Source organism: Bombina bombina, chromosome 3 (genome assembly GCF_027579735.1).
Source record: "Bombina bombina isolate aBomBom1 chromosome 3, aBomBom1.pri, whole genome shotgun sequence".
Classification (NCBI taxonomy): Eukaryota; Metazoa; Chordata; class Amphibia; order Anura; family Bombinatoridae; genus Bombina; species Bombina bombina.
The window spans coordinates 505,699,731-505,717,596 of NC_069501.1; the positions used below are offsets into that span (position 1 = coordinate 505,699,731).

At 40.9% G+C, this 17,866-nt stretch overlaps 1 protein-coding gene across 6 annotated transcripts in view; it reads left to right on the top strand.

Moving 5' to 3' along the window:
• SYNRG (synergin gamma) overlaps positions 1-17,866 on the top strand; it is a 402,787-nt gene that overhangs the window by 99,590 nt on the left and 285,331 nt on the right. For all 6 annotated transcript variants that reach the window (XM_053706889.1, XM_053706890.1, XM_053706891.1 and 3 more), the window contains one exon: positions 13,663-13,859. In XM_053706889.1, the coding sequence (XP_053562864.1) occupies positions 13,663-13,859 (197 nt within the window). The remainder of the gene's footprint in view (positions 1-13,662; positions 13,860-17,866) is intronic.

A 17,866-nucleotide genomic window follows, 5' to 3' on the forward strand; every position in this document is an offset into this window, starting at 1 on the left:
TCAACAAAATAAAACAAAACAAAATAAATCCATACGTACTCCACAGTAAAACTAAGTTGGCTATTGTAGCTTAGAATTCATAGTTTAGTGTGTTACGAAACAGGAGGGTACAATCGTAATAGGATGTGCGATTAATTGTTACTATATATGAAAGATTCCCAAAGGAATTTAATATCATGGAAAAAGGTCATTTGTCCTAATTTAAGATAATAGAACCTTTCTAAAGTTAAGTTGTTGTTGACTAGGTCTTTGCATTCTGAAATTGTGGGGCTCTTTGTGGATTTTCAATATCTAGGTTTAGCTGTTTCTTTCTAATGACACGGTGAGTCCACGGATCATCATCAATCACTGTTGGGAATATCACTCCTGGCCAGCAGGAGGAGGCAAAGAGCACCACAGCAGAGCTGTTAAGTATCACTTCCCTTCCCACAATCCCCAGTCATTCTCTCGTGCAAGGAGGAGGTGAAGTAATTAGGTGTCTGCATAAGAAAGTCTGTCAAGATTTTTTTGTTTTGAAGTCTGAGCAAGCTTGTTCTGATCTTCCATCACTAGCTGGGTTTAGCTGTATTCTACGTTAGTCTCTTCAGTAGGGCTGTGGTACCTTTTAAGCAGTTAGGAAAACGCTGCAAAGCCCACTTTACAAGTTCCTAACATGTTGCTGCCCTGATATAGAAAGCCTGAGTAAGTTTACTCTGTCTTTCTTTTTACACAGGTCTCTGTGAGGAGCGGCATCCTCTCATACTTAGTGAGTCATCTGACTTCCGGATGACTGGAATGCAGGTAAGTGCCTTTTGTTCTTCTTGGGCTAGAAGACTGGCACTTAAGGGGTTGAGACCCTCTGCTCTTTAATGGGACTGGCCTTATGGATGATTACAGCAGTGGCAGGCACAGTATGCATGAGCCCAGAGGCAGAACTTTTCTTCACTTTCTGCGATGAGATTTTTTTAGTGAAAATTTTTCTGCAGGTAATTTTTTTAATAAAATTCAATTTTAAATTAGACAGCTACACTAATGCACCAGTTCAATTGCAATGTGTTGGTTAACTGAAGAATAAAGCAATTTTTAATGTTTTATAATATAGTGCAGTAGTTGAAAATTGCATTGCAAATTAGCAGCATACAAAAAAAACACATTTTAAAATGTCACTTTAAAAAATCTGTTTCCTTTTCTCTTGGTCTAACATAGAAATGTAGTAATAAGAAGATGCAGTGCTCTTACATTCAGAATAAACAGCTTTGCAGACTGGGAAAGGCTAAGGGGCGGATTTGAAAAAAATCTCTGAGAGCAAGTCAACAAGCAATGCGCTGCTGCTTTGCAGCGCTACTGCATTGTTGACTGTTCACTTCAAACAGCACTTTGCCCTGGATGCACTGTGTTAAGGAAATGTATATAGTGTAGCCAGAGCACAGCTCTGTTTGAAGAGAACTGTCTAATGTGGAGCAGCACTACAAAGTTCAAGCACTAACAGTTCCTGTATGTGTCCTGTTCTTTCTGCAGACATGCTGCATTTTCTGCGATGACATCTCAGATCACTGTATGTTCTGCCTTGGGGTGCATGAGACATGGAGACTGTTATCCTCCTTCATAAAGGCAAGGAGTTAACTTCCAGTGGGCTAAAGTTTAGTTGCTGTGACAGTATATATAATTTTATGTTATAATAAAGTACCCTATTAGGTTCCCTAGTTCATAGGGGAATGGTACGGGGACTGTTAAGAGAGCATATTTGGCGCCCTTTCTATGATTCTGCATAGTGTCATCCATCTTGTATGCAGTACGGGTGATTCCCCAGCTCCGTGATTAATATACATTATAGGAGCTGTGCAAGGTGGTCAGTGTTCTGTTTTACACGTTTTTGGGTTGGGAGTAATAGCTCTGATTGATCCCTGATATAGAGGTTTAAATTGCTGATTTTAGCTACTGATACCTCACAGTAGAAAGAATAGTCGACGGAATAGAGTTTTTTCCGTGCCGACTTTTGGCCACGCCTCCTCTGCATAATGGAGCTGCGCCATTTTAGAGGGGTTGAGCGTTTGTATTCTACTCCGCTCCGTTCTCTGAAAGAATGATGTTTAAATTGGTTTATGTTCGGTTTGTTCTCATAAATAGTAAAAAAAAAAAAAAAAAAAAGGGGGAATGGAACATAAGCAATTAGGGTCGTTAAAATTTCTTCCTTGGTAGCACATTTTTTGATTCCCATACTGTAAATGTTCTTAACTGTGTTACATTGGTTCCAAATATTTGTACATTTGTTTATTCTGGATTTCTTTCACTTAAGGAAATCAATTGTTTTATTTTGATAAAGTATGGAACAGAGGTCTGTTCCTAAATATATTTAGATTTTTAAGTAATATCTATAATCTTAAAGTGACAGTGTCATTTTAAATAGTTTTTAATGATTTTAAATAATGTAATCCGGAATTATTTTTGCCTCATGTCTCCCTGTTTAGGCTATGCCACAGCTTCTCCCCAGACGTCCCAAGCCCTTTTATGGCGTCACATGCAGTGCCCTGCGGTTCCTCTTAATCTCCTGGAGGAGTTATTTGCCTGTCGCATTGTCTGCCCAGGTATCTTCTGGCATCTGTGGCGTTATCTGCTTTTCCTATCTTAGAGGGAATTCGCAAGAGGAAATTTAATGAGTCAGATAGTAAGGTTTCTGCTCTGAGTGCTGCTACGCATGTTGTCCTTCTTTGAAGGAGGTAAATAGTCTTTAGCATCTGAGGGTTAAACCTCCGATTCGGATAGTATAATCATTCATCTGGTGCTGAAGTAGTTCTCTTTAGATTCTAGCCTATACTCCTTTGGATATAATTAGGAAGGGGTGGCTACTTGGTAGTCTTCGACTTTCCTGTCTTTGTAAATCCTCAAGAATCTAGTAAGTTTAATATACATTAGGATTCATCTGCAAAAAAAGATTCCTGTTATCAACAGTTAGTTGATTTTTTTCAGGTATGGGAGAGGTCAAGTATCCTTTTTTTCCCATCTCCTGTCAATAATAAGCTGTCTCCTTAATTTTCATGGCACAGGGTGCTTAATGTAATAAGGGCCGTTACTATTCTGGCTAATAGGTCTTCAATCTATATAAAGGATAGAGGCTATTTTAAGGATGGAAGCCTTTATGGGCAAGTGCAACACATTGTCTAACTCCATTGGAGGTCTCCATGAGGAGATTCAGGACAGAAAAGCTGTTAGGCTAATCTTTTTTTTCTTTCTTTCTGTTCCTTCCTTCGTAACTTCAGGAAGTCTTCCCCGTTGTTTCCCAAGCAGGGGCAGTTCAAGTCCTCTTGGATACCCAGTCAGTCTTGGATCAGGGGGAAGTAATTAAAAAGACTGCAACTATCTGTCATGGAATTCAACTCCTTCCTTTTAAGAACAGGTTCCTCTTTCTCTAGATTATCTGTAGAACAGATAAGAGGAGAGGCATTCTGAAGGTTGTTCAGGATCTTTCACCTTGGAAGTAAATGTTCCAGTTTGGAACAGGGTTTGTTTTCTTTTTCTTGCTTTAATGAAAAAGAAGGATCTTTCTGTCCTAATTTAGAAGGTAAATGTCTTCAAGATGGAGACTATTCGTTTTGAGAATCTAGTTCAGTCGACAAGGGTTTCTTGCTGTGTTGGCCTTATTGGGCTCTTCGGTCTCAGGACGTTTTGGGACTGCGGCCTCCAGCCTGCTCGGCTGAGGAGGAATCTGGGAATCGTTGAAGGCGTAGGGACTCTGGTCCTGGGAGAAGTATGTTCTCCTCTTCATCATTTGGAATTGAGAGCAATTTTTAATGCTCTGATGTTTTGGCCTCAGCTGTCTTTAACCCAGTTTATTGGGTTCCAGTCAGACAACATAGCCTCTGTGGCTTTCATCTACCTTCAGGTAGGAACAATGAGCTCCTTAGTCAGGAAGAAAGTTATCAGAATTTTTTTTCTGTGGGCGATTGCTCACAGTTTCTGTCTATTTGCCATCCACATTTTTGGAATGGACAACTGGGAAGCGGATTTCTGAGCAGACAGACTTCACATTCCGTGGGGTGGGAACTATTTCCGGAAGTGTTCTCCAGGTTTTCTACCAATTGGGGGTTTCCACAATTGGTACTGATAGGGTCGTCAGAACTTCAAGTTACCTAGTTCGGTTTGAGGTCAAGAAATACTCTAGCCTTTCTAATAGATATTCTGCCAGTTCCTTGGAACTTCAGGTAGCTCCTGCATGGCATAGCAGGATCTGGTAGGTGGATCTAGTAGAAATGCCGTCTCTACATCCGTGGTATTTTTCGCTGAGGAAGTATCTTCTGCTGCCAGGGGTCTTTCTTTCATCTAAATATTGTTTCTCTGATGCTGACTGCTTGCAGACTGATCGCTTTTGTTAGCTATAGGTGGGTTTTTCTAATCGGTTATTGAGACTACGATTCAGGAGAGCCTCTCTGGAAAGATTTTCTATATGATATGGCAGGACCCCAAGGATCTTATTATTTATCCAGGCAGTCCTTGAGAAAGGGTTTTATCTGTTAGTATCCTCAAGGGTCAGATTTCAGTGCTTCCATTCCGCTGCTCTAGTGTTTGGCGGACGTGCCGGATGTACAATTCTTTTATCGGTCCTGGTCCGAGTCAGGACCGTGTTTACGTCAGGTACTCCCTTGGAGTCTTAACCTTGTTTCTAAGGTTTTTCTTCAGGCTCTGTTTGAACCTATGCATTCCATAGATTTGAAGTTGATATATTGGAAGGGTTATTCTTATGCTCGGAGGATTTCCGAACTCCCAACTTGTGGTATGTTTTTCCTTATATAGTATTCTGGCAGATAAGGCAGTTCTTGTACCAGGTTTGTTTTTCTTCCTAAGGTGTGTCAGACAGAGATTTTTATCAGGACCTTGTTGTTCCTTCTCTCTGTCTTAATTCTTCTTCTCATGAAGAACATCTGTTGCACAACTTAGATGTTGTGCGGGCTTTTAGATTTTATTTTCAGACTTCAAATATATTTAGTCAGTCTTCTGTTTTGTTTGTTGTCTTTCTGGATAGACATAAAGGCCAGTAACTTTCTGCTACTTCTATTTCTTTCTGGTTGAGGAGTATTATTTGTAGGGCTTATGAGCCTGCTGGACAGCAGCCTACTGGGAGAATTACAGCTCTTCTCTAGGGCGGTGTTTTCTTCTTGGACCTTCAAGAAAGAGGCCTCTGTAGAAAAAAATGAACAAGGAAGGCCAGTCGCCGCCTTATAAATCTGATCTACAGTCTATAAATTTTGTACTTTTGCCTCGGCTGAGGTTTTTCTTTGGGAAAAAGGGTCTTCAAGCATTGATGCCTTCTGTTTAGGTTTCCTGTCTTGTCCATCCCATATCATATGTGTCCTCTAGCTTGGGTATTAATTCCCAACAGTAATTGATGATGATCCGTGGACTCACTATGTCATTAGAAATAAAATAAAATTTATGCTTGCCTAATAAATGTATTTCTTTCTTGACACAGTGAGTCCACGACCCTCCCTGTTTTTTTCAGACAGGTTTTTGTTTATATAAACTTCTGGCACCTCTTCACCTTGTGTTATTTCCTTTCTCTCTTTTCTTTCGATCGAATGACTGGGGGTTGTGGGAAAGGAAGTGATACTTAACAGCTCTACAGTAATTGATGATGTGAGTCACAAGAACGTCTCTTAAGGTGCTGCTACACTGTGCGAGTACCCTTTGCTATGCTACCTATTCAGCCATAATGACATATTGATGTGCACATGAAGCGCCCTCTTGTTTGTGTGTGTGTATATATACATATCCAGGATAAACACAATATAAGTTAATCTATACATACTGCTAACAGTACATTACCTTAAATATGCAAAATAATTTTTCCTCTATTTGTGCTATTGTCAAAACTTTTATCAGACTATTCCAGTATGTGAGTAGGAGGGCTCTGCATTGAAATGACATTGCTATTAATGATATACCTTATTCTTGTCTGCTGTTTAAAAAGGTGGTAAGTGGCAATCCCCCTACATGGCTTGTAGCACACACACAAAGCATTGAGGAGGGGGAATGACCTCATTCCAAACTTCCAGCCTTCCCGGAAGCACACTCCCCACCACTTTACAATGTATGCTGAGAATTAGAGTCCAGAACTGCAGTGGCATAATACTGAGGGAAATAGTGAACTATAAATTTCAGAATGCTATGTAACTCTCAGAATACTGTGCTTCTTCCTCTAAAAGTAAGCTAAATTCAGGGGAATTAAAGGGATTGGAATACTGTTTTTTGTTTTCTTTTGTGATTCAGACAGAGCATACCATTTTAAAAAAAAGTTTACTGTTTACTTCTATTATCAAATTTGCTTTATTCTCATAATAATCAGTGTGGAAGAGATACCTAGGTAGGCATCTGGAGCACTACATGGCAGGAAATAGTGCTGTCATCTTGTGCTTTTGCAAATTGAAAACATTCTTGCAAAACTGCTGCTATATAGTGCTCCAGAAATGGGCCGACTCCTAAGCAAACATCCCTGCGTTTTAACAAAAGATACCAAGAGAAAGAAGACAAATTGATAATAGAAATAAATTAGAAACTTATTTAAAGCAACATGCTCTATCCGATTCGCGAAATAAACATTTTGGTTTCATATCCATTTAAAAGATAAAAAAAAATGGACGATTCAGTTGACTTTTTTCCTGCAGTTTGTACTCCTGGTGAGAGGGGAATTAGGGGAGTGTAGATGCCCCACCTTGCCCTTCCTTGTGGATGCACATGGTTTTGTGTTTCTTTTAACGTACACTGTACTACAACATTTTCTTTATCTTTATGAAAGAGCAGAGTCCAAACAATCAAAAGATAAAATATATATATTTTTTAATTTTGTATGAAACTTATGTCAGTTTTATACTTTCTCCTAATACTCATTGGTGATAGGTACTTCCTGTTAATTGTCATATTTCAATAGATACTTCATTCTAGTGGGCATTGGTCTTGAATAGGAAATACCTTAAACCCACATTTTTTTTCTTTCATGATTCAGATAGAATATGCTATTTTAGGTGACTTTCCAATTTACTCCTATTATCAAGCAGGAATGTAAATCTTAGGAGCCAGCCCATTGTAGGTTCAGCACACTTGCTTATTGGTGGCTACATTTAGCAAACCAATAAGCAAGCATAAACCCAGGTTCTGAACCAAAAATGGTTCGGCTCCTATAAAGATAGCAAGAGAACGAAGAAAAAATAATTGGAGTAAATTAGAAAGTTGCTTAAAATTGCATGCTCTATCAGAATCATTAAAGAAAACATTTAGGTTTAGTATCCCTTTTTAAAGGGATATGAAAACAAAACACAAATGATTTTATGAATCAGAGCATAGGTCTCTTGAACTCAGGCCTCTGAGATTTGCCATAACTAGCTATTATTTAGAGGCCTGGGCATGTTTTATTAAGAATTTAAATTTCAAGAGTAATAGACTATCAGTTTGTTACTGAGTAATGGCAATAAGGGTGAATTGTATGTTTATATTCAATGGTGATTAGAGTTAGATACTATTTGAGTACTCAACTGTACTGTACCATTCGTAATTTAGTAAAATAACTAGGTAATTATTAGATTTCACCTTAAAGGGACATAAATCTAATTTTTTCAAGAAGCAAAAAAAGTAATGTGTTTTAAATATTATGTTTAGATGTACATGTTAAAAACATACTTCACTTAGCCTTTTGTTTGCTAATCGTTGTATCTGTGAGGTAGCTCAGTTGGTAAATGCCCTGGCTACAAAAGAAGCCTGTTTAAAAGATCCAAGGTCACGGGTTCAAATCCTGGCAGGGCCTACTCAGCCCTTCATCCTCCTGGGGTCGAGAAAATGAGTAACTATTAAATTGGATAATAACAATAACATTACTATTCAGCTGCAGATTTGGTTAATTCCGAGAGCGAGTGCTGAAAAAGCAATTTGAGTCCCACTGGGAGAAAGGCGCTATATAAATACTAGTTGTTGTTGTTATTATTGTTATTATTATTATTATTATTATTTCTCCTGTTAAGTGTAGTCAGTCCACGGGTCATCCATTACTTATGGGATATTAACTCCTCCCTAACAGGAAGTGCAAGAGGATCACCCAAGCAGAGCTGCTATATAGCTCCTCCCCTCTACGTCATACCCAGTCATTCTCTTGCACCTAACTAATAGATAGGACGTGTGAGAGGACTGTGGTTATTAAAATTAGTTTTTATTTCTTCAATCAAAAGTTTGTTATTTTAAACAGCACCGGAGTGTGTTGTTTTTTCTCAGGCAGCATTAGAAGAAGAATCTACCTGAGTTGTGTATGATCTTAGCGGACGTAACTAAGATCCATTTGCTGTTCTCGGCCATTCTGACCAGCGAGGTAACTTCAGAACAGGGGACAGCGGGCAGGGTTCACCTGCAAGGAGGTATGTTGCAGTATATTATTGGAATGAATGGAATTGACTGAGAAAATACTGCTAATACCGATGTAATGTAAGTACAGCCTTAAATGCAGTAGTAGTAACTGGTATCAGGCTGATATGTGTGTATGTTTGCACTGAAGTATTTCTGGGGAATGGCACTTCACTAAGAAAATACTGTATATATATAACTTATAGCCTCTCTGCAGTGAAAGCGACTAGCAACAGGCTTTTTATTAACATTTCTTATATTTATATTTAAAACGTTTAACTGGCATGTTAATCGTTTTTTCTCTGAGGTACTTGGTGAAAATTTTTTATGGGCATTATTTTTCCACATGGCTGTCATTTGTTTTGAATAAAATCAGTTTACTGAGCTTCCCCACTGTTGTATTATGAGTGGGAGGGGCCTATTTTGGCGCTTTTACTGCGCAGTAGAAATTCAGTCACAAGTCTTCCTGTTCTCCCTGCATGATCCAGGATGTCTCTACAGAGCTCAGGGGTCTCCAAAACTAGTTTTGAGGGAGGTAATCACTCACAGCAGACCTGTGAGACTGTGCTTTGACTGTGATAAAAACGTATATATTTTTGTTATCCGTTTTTTGGTATTAAGGGGTTAATCATCCATTTGCTAGTGGGTGCAATCCTTTGCTAAATTAATTAATTTAATGTGAAAATTTGGTTTCTATAACTAATCCGGTTCATTGTTATTTCAACTGTGACAGTTTTGTGTGCTTCTTAAAGGCACAGTAGCGTTTTTTATATTGCTTGTAAATTTATTTGAAAAGTATTTTCCAAGCTTGCTAGTTTAATTGCTAGTTTGTTTAAACATGTCTGACATAGAGGAATCTCTTTGTGCAATATGTTCAGAGAAAATATGTAGGCTGGATAAATATTTTGCGGTACCGACGTGTACTGACGTTTTTCCTATACCTAAAAGGCTTACAGAAATTGTTAACGAGGAGTGGGATAGACCCGGTGTGCCTTTCTCACCCCCTCCTATATTTAGAAAAATGTTTCCAATAGACGCCACCACACGGGACTTATGGCAGACGGTCCCTAAGGTGGAGGGAGCAGTTTCTACTTTAGCTAAGCGTACCACTATCCCGGTGGAGGATAGCTGTGCTTTTTCAGATCCAATGGATAAAAAGTTAGAGGGTTACCTTAAGAAAATGTTTGTTCAACAAGGTTTTATATTGCAACCCCTTGCATGCATTGCGCCTGTCACGGCTGCGGCGGCATTCTGGTTTGAGTCTCTGGAAGAGACCATTAGCTCAGCTACATTGGATGAGATTACAGACAAGCTTAGAGTCCTTAAGCTAGCTAATTCTTTTATTTCTGATGCCGTAGTACATTTAACTAAGCTTACGGCTAAGAACTCCGGATTCGCCATTCAGGCGCGCAGAGCGCTGTGGCTTAAATCCTGGTCAGCTGATGTGACTTCTAAATCTAAATTGCTTAACATACCTTTCAAGGGGCAGACCTTATTCGGGCCCGGTTTGAAAGAAATTATCGCTGACATTACTGGAGGTAAGGGCCATGCCCTGCCTCAAGACAGAGCCAAACCAAGGGCTAGACAGTCTAATTTTCGTGCCTTTCGCAACTTCAAGGCAGGAGCAGCTTCAACTTCCTCCGCTCCAAAGCAGGAAGGAACTGTTGCTCGCTACAGACAGGGCTGGAAACCTAACCAGACCTGGAACAAGGGCAAGCAGGCCAGAAAACCTGCTGCTGCCCCTAAGACAGCATGAAGTGAGGGCCCCCGATCCGGAAACGGATCTAGTGGGGGGCAGACTTTCTCTCTTCGCCCAGGCTTGGGCAAGAGATGTCCAGGATCCCTGGGCGTTAGAGATCATATCTCAGGGATATCTTCTGGACTTCAAAGCTTCTCCTCTAAAAGGGAGATTTCATCTTTCAAGGTTGTCAACAAACCAGATAAAGAAAGAGGCGTTTCTACGCTGTGTACAAGATCTTTTACTAATGGGAGTGATCCACCCGGTTCCGCGGTCGGAACACGGACAAGGGTTTTACTCAAATCTGTTTGTGGTTCCCAAGAAAGAAGGAACCTTCAGACCAATCTTGGATTTAAAGATCCTAAACAAATTCCTAAGAGTTCCATCGTTCAAAATGGAAACTATTCGGACAATCTTACCCATGATCCAAAAGGGTCAGTACATGACCACAGTGGATTTAAAGGATGCGTACCTTCACATACCGATTCACAAGGATCATTACCGGTACCTAAGGTTTGCCTTCCTAGACAGGCATTACCAGTTTGTAGCTCTTCCCTTCGGGTTAGCTACTGCTCCAAGAATCTTCACAAAGGTTCTGGGTTCTCTTCTGGCGGTACTAAGACCGCAAGGAATATCGGTAGCTCCGTACCTAGACAACATTCTGATACAAGCGTCAAGCTGCCAAGTCTCATACAGAGTTAGTACTGGCATTTCTAAGGTCACATGGGTGGAAGGTGAACGAAGAAAAGAGTTCTCTATTGCCACTCACAAGAGTTCCTTTCTTAGGGACTCTTATAGATTCGGTAGAAATGAAAATTTACCTGACAGAGGACAGGTTAACAAAACTCCTAAATGCTTGCCGTGTCCTTCATTCCATTCCACACCCGTCAGTGGCTCAATGCATGGAGGTAATCGGTTTAATGGTAGCGGCAATGGACATAGTTCCCTTTGCACGCCTGCATCTCAGACCACTGCAATTGTGCATGCTAAGTCAGTGGAATGGGGATTACTCAGATTTGTCCCCTATGCTGAATCTGGATCAAGAGACCAGAAATTCTCTATGGTGGCTCTCTCGGCCACATCTGTCCAAGGGGATGCCCTTCAGCAGACCAGATTGGACGATTGTAACAACAGACGCCAGCCTGCTAGGTTGGGGCGCTGTCTGGAGTTCCCTGAAGACTCAGGGATCATGGACTTAGGAGGAGAGTCTCCTTCCCATAAACATTCTGGAATTAAGAGCAGTTTTCAATGCCCTTCTAGCTTGGCCTCAGCTAGCAACTCTGAGGTTCATCAGGTTTCAGTCGGACAACATCACGACTGTGGCTTACGTCAACCATCATGGAGGGACAAGGAGTTCCCTAGCGATGATGGAAGTCTCAAAGATAATTCTCTGGGCAGAGTCTCACTCTTGCCACCTATCAGCGATCCACATCCCAGGCGTGGAGAACTGGGAGGCGGATTTCCTAAGTTGCCAGACTTTTCATCCGGGGGAGTGGGAACTTCATCCGGAGGTCTTTGCCCAAATACTTCGGCGTTGGGGCAAACCAGATATGGATCTCATGGCGTCTCGCCAGAACGCCAAGCTTCCTTGTTACGGGTCCAGGTCCAGGGACCCGGGTGCGGTTCTGATAGATGCTCTGACAGCACCTTGGACCTTCAAGATGGCTTATGTGTTTCCACCCTTCCCGATTCTTCCTCGATTGATTGCCAGGATCAAACAGGAGAGAGCATCAGTGGTTCTAATAGCGCCTGCGTGGCCACGCAGGACCTGGTATGCAGATCTAGTGGACATGTCATCCTGTCCACCTTGGTCTCTGCCTCTGAGACAGGACCTTCTAATTCAGGGTCCTTTCAAACATCAAAATCTAATTTCTCTGAAGCTGACTGCATGGAGATTGAACGCTTGATTTTATCAAAGCGTGGATTTTCTGAGTCAGTAATTGATACCTTAATACAGGCTAGGAAACCTGTTACCAGGAAAATTTACCATAAAATATGGCGTAAATACTTATATTGGTGCGAATCCAAGAGTTACTCATGGAGTAAGGTTAGGATTCCTAGGATATTGTCTTTTCTACAAGAAGGTTTAGAAAAGGGTTTATCTGCAAGTTCTTTAAAGGGACAGATCTCAGCTCTGTCCATCCTTTTACACAAACGTCTGTCAGAGGTTCCAGACGTTCAGGCTTTTTGTCAGGCTTTGGCCAGGATTAAGCCTGTGTTTAAGACTGTTGCTCCACCGTGGAGCTTAAACTTAGTTCTTAACGTTTTACAGGGTGTTCCGTTTGAACCCCTTCATTCCATTGATATCAAGCTGTTATCTTGGAAAGTTCTGTTTTTAATGGCTATTTCCTCGGCTCGAAGAGTCTCTGAGTTATCGGCCTTACATTGTGATTCTCCTTATCTGATTTTTCATTCAGACAAGGTAGTTCTGCGTACTAAACCTGGGTTCTTACCTAAGGTAGTCACTAACAGGAATATCAATCAAGAGATTGTTTTTCCATCATTGTGTCCTAACCCTTCTTCAAAGAAGGAACGACTTCTACACAATCTAGACGTAGTCCGTGCCCTGAAATTTTATTTACAGGCAACTAAAGATTTTCGCCAAACTTCTTCCCTGTTTGTCGTTTATTCTGGACAGAGGAGAGGTCAAAAAGCTTCTGCTACCTCTCTCTCTTTCTGGCTTCGTAGCATAATACGTTTAGCCTATGAGACTGCTGGACAGCAGCCTCCTGAAAGAATTACAGCTCATTCTACGAGAGCTGTGGCTTCCACGTGGGTCTTTAAGAATGAGGCCTCTGTTGAACAGATTTGCAAGGCTGCAACTTGGTCTTCTCTTCATACTTTTTCCAAATTTTCCAAATTTGACACTTTTGCTTCTTCTGAGGCTGTTTTTGGGAGAAAGGTTCTTCAGGCAGTGGTTCCTTCCGTGTAAAGATCCTGCCTGTCCCTCCCGTCATCCGTGTACTTTTAGCTTTGGTATTGGTATCCCATAAGTAATGGATGACCCGTGGACTGACTACACTTAACAGGAGAAAACATAATTTATGCTTACCTGATAAATTCCTTTCTCCTGTAGTGTAGTCAGTCCACGGCCCGCCCTGTTTTTTATGGCAGGTCTAAATTTTAAATTAAACTCCAGTCACCACTGCACCCTATAGTTTCTCCTTTCTCGTTTGGTTTCGGTCGAATGACTGGGTGTGACATAGAGGGGAGGAGCTATATAGCAGCTCTGCTTGGGTGATCCTCTTGCACTTCCTGTTAGGGAGGAGTTAATATCCCATAAGTAATGGATGACCCGTAGACTGACTACACTACAGGAGAAAGGAATTTATCAGGTAAGCATAAATTATGTTTTTTATTGCTTACAGTGTCTGAAGCAAAACTACATTCAAATAATATGTAGCTGAATTAGAGTTCAGTACAGAATATTTCAGATATTCTTTAGACTGTGAATAGAATAGTTAATGTATACTTTTAAGTGCATCGTAGAAAAGAAAGCTTTATGATCTTTTATATGCATAGAAATAAAAAAAACTTGTTTAATATGTATTAAATATGCTTTCATTTAGAGCTTTACAAGACTGTTTTAGAAGTGACCATGACTACTGTTGGAATAGACACAACAAAACTTTATCCCATATTGATGTCGTCTGGACTTCCCAGGGAGACACTGGGACAGATTTGGGCATCAGCCAATCGTACAACTCCTGGAACACTAACCAAAGAAGAACTTTACACTGTTCTTGCAATGATAGCTATTGCGCAGGTAATTTTTGTGATTCATTTTCTACTATAAAGTTTCTCAAGATGGAAGTAAAACAATATTAAGGGATATTAACATTTTTTTTCCATCATGTTTTTAACAACTTGCCTATCCTACTTCTATTAACAAATTTGCTTCATTCTTTTGATATCCTCTGTTGAAGGGGCAGCAATATACTACTGGGAGCTAGCTGACACATCGGGTAAGCCAATGACAAGTGGAATATGTGTAGTCACCAATCAGCAGCTAGCTCCCAGTAGTTAATTGCTGCTCCTGAGCCTACCTAGGTATGCTTTTCAACAAAGCCTACAAAATTAACAAAGCAAATTAGATAATAGAATTACATTTGAAAGTTTTTTTTTTTTTTAAACTGTGCATGTTCTGTCTGAATCATGAGTTTAATTTTGTCCCTTTAATAAGTAACTATTATATATCTTACCTCTGTGTTTTATCGGGATGTATAAAGTGATGTCGTGGCTCATTTCAACTGCTATCCTTCCAAAGTACTGCTCACTACTAATAGTTAAATTGTACCACCATAAAGCTGTTTTGTTCACAGAATATTTATTCCTTTCATCAGATGGTGAACGTCCACAAGTCATCATGTGTGTCCATGACTAGTAGAGGGAGAAAGATACCTCTATACACCAGAGCTTTAAATCCTTCCCATGATCCTCAGTCATTTTCCTTCACCTCCTTGATGGGAAGTTTTGAAGCGCAGATCTGCTCGTAGTTGATAGGGGCTTTCTAACCGATGTGATGCCCATTTCTTCTGTTATGTGTGATCAGTCCACGGGTCATCATTACTTCTGGGATATAACTCCTCCCCAACAGGAAATGCAAGAGGATTCACCCAGCAGAGCTGCATATAGCTCCTCCCCTCTACGTCACTCCCAGTCATTCTCTTGCACCCAACGACTAGATAGGATGTGTGAGAGGACTATGGTGATTATACTTAGTTTTTATAACTTCAATCAAAAGTTTGTTATTTTACAATAGCACCGGAGCGTGTTATTGCCTCTCTGGCAGAGTCTGAAGAAGAATCTACCAGAGTTTTTACTATGATTTTAACCGGAGTAGTTAAGATCATATTGCTGTTTCTCGGCCATCTGAGGGAGGTAAAAGCTTCAGATCAGGGGACAGCGGGCAGATGAATCTGCATTGAGGTATGTAGCAGTTTTTATTTTCTGAATGGAATTGATGAGAAAATCCTGCCATACCGTTATAATGACATGTATGTATACTCTACACTTCAGTATTCTGGGGATGGTATTTCACCGGAAGTACTCTGTTAAAAGTACACTAAACCTTTTAATAGGTATTTATCATGTTAAACGTTTTTGCTGGAATGTAGAATCGTTTGCATTTTCTGAGGTACTGAGTGAATAAATATTTGGGCATTATTTTTCCACTTGGCAGTTGTTTGTTTTAATTGTGACAGTTTCGTTTCTCTCTCACTGCTGTGTGTGAGGGGGAGGGGCCGTTTTTGGCGCTCTTTGCTACGCATCAAAAATTTCCAGTCAGTTACTCTTGTATTTCCTGCATGATCCGGTTCATCTCTAACAGAACTCAGGGGTCTTCAAACTTCTTTGGAGGGAGGTAGATTCTCTCAGCAGAGCTGTGAGACTTATATATTGACTGTGATTAAAAACGTTGCTCTGTAATTTTTATTTTCAAATTTAATTATTGTTACTTTACTAATGGGAACAAACCTTTGCTAAAAGTTGTGTTGTTTTTAAGGATTGATGCTATAACTGTTTTTTCAGTTCATTATTTCAACTGTCATTTAATCGTTTAGTGCTTCTTTGAGGCACAGTACGTTTTTGTTAAATAAGATTGTAACCAAGTTGCAAGTTTATTGCTAGTGTGTTAAACATGTCTGATTCAGAGGAAGATACCTGTGTCATTTGTTCCAATGCCAAGGTGGAGCCCAATAGAAATTTATGTACTAACTGTATTGATGCTACTTTAAATAAAAGCCAATCTGTACAATTTGAACAAATTTCACCAAACAGCGAGGGGAGAGTTATGCCGACTAACTCGCCTCACGTGTCAGTACCTGCATCTCCCGCCCGGGAGGTGCGTGATATTATGGCGCCTAGTACATCTGGGCGGCCATTACAGATAACATTACAAGATATGGCTACTGTTATGACTGAAGTTTTGGCTAAATTACCAGAACTAAGAGGCAAGCGTGATCACTCTGGGGTGAGAACAGAGTGCGCTGATAATACTAGGGCCATGTCTGATACTGCGTCACAGCTTGCAGAGCATGAGGACGGAGAGCTTCATTCTGTGGGTGACGGTTCTGATCCAAAAAGATTGGATTCAGATATTTCAAATTTTAAATTTAAATTGGAAAACCTCCGTGTATTACTAGGGGAGGTTTTAGCGGCTCTTAATGATTGTAACACTGTTGCAATACCAGAGAAATTGTGTAGGTTGGATAAATACTTTGCGGTACCGGCGAGTACTGACGTTTTTCCTATACCTAAGAGACTAACTGAAATTGTTACTAAGGAGTGGGATAGACCCGGTGTGCCGTTCTCACCCCCTCCAATATTTAGAAAGATGTTTCCAATAGACGCCACCACACGGGACTTATGGCAAACGGTCCCTAAGGTGGAGGGAGCAGTTTCTACTTTAGCTAAGCGTACCACTATCCCGGTGGAGGATAGCTGTGCTTTTTCAGATCCAATGGATAAAAAATTAGAGGGTTACCTTAAGAAAATGTTTGTTCAACAAGGTTTTATATTGCAACCCCTTGCATGCATCGCGCCGATTACGGCTGCGGCAGCATTTTGGATTGAGTCTCTGGAAGAGAACCTTAGTTCAACTACGCTGGACGACATTACGGACAGGCTCAGAGTCCTTAAACTAGCTAATTCATTCATTTCGGAGGCCGTAGTACATTTAACCAAACTTACGGCTAAGAACTCAGGATTCGCCATTCAGGCACGTAGGGCGCTGTGGCTAAAATCCTGGTCAGCTGATGTAACTTCTAAGTCCAAATTACTTAATATACCTTTCAAGGGGCAAACTTTATTTGGGCCCGGTTTGAAGGAAATTATCGCTGACATTACAGGAGGTAAGGGCCACGCCCTGCCTCAAGACAAAGCCAAAGCTAAGGCTAGACAGTCTAATTTTCGTCCCTTTCGGAATTTCAAAGCAGGAGCAGCATCAACTTCCACTGCACCAAAACAGGAAGGAGCTGTTGCTCGTTACAGACAAGGCTGGAAACCTAACCAGTCCTGGAACAAGGGCAAGCAGGCCAGGAAACCTGCTGCTGCCCCAAAGACAGCATGAACCGAGGGCCCCCGATCCGGGACCGGATCTAGTGGGGGGCAGACTCTCTCTCTTTGCCCAGGCTTGGGCAAGAGATGTTCAGGATCCCTGGGCGCTAGAGATCATATCTCAGGGATACCTTCTAGACTTCAAATTCTCTCCCCCAAGAGGGAGATTTCATCTGTCAAGGTTGTCAACAAACCAGATAAAGAAAGAAGCGTTTCTACGCTGTGTACAAGATCTGTTATTAATGGGAGTGATCCATCCGGTTCCGCGGTCGGAACAAGGACAAGGGTTTTACTCAAACCTGTTTGTGGTTCCCAAAAAAGAGGGAACTTTCAGGCCAATCTTGGATTTAAAGATCCTAAACAAATTCCTAAGAGTTCCATCGTTCAAAATGGAAACTATTCGGACAATCTTACCCATGATCCAAAAGGGTCAGTACATGACCACAGTGGATTTAAAGGATGCTTACCTTCACATACCGATTCACAAAGATCATTACCGGTATCTAAGGTTTGCCTTCTTAGACAGGCATTACCAGTTTGTAGCTCTTCCATTCGGATTGGCTACGGCTCCAAGAATCTTCACAAAGGTTCTGGGTGCCCTTCTGGCGGTACTAAGACCGCGAGGAATTTCGGTAGCTCCGTACCTAGACGACATTCTGATACAAGCTTCAAGCTTTCAAACTGCCAAGTCTCATACAGAGTTAGTTCTGGCATTTC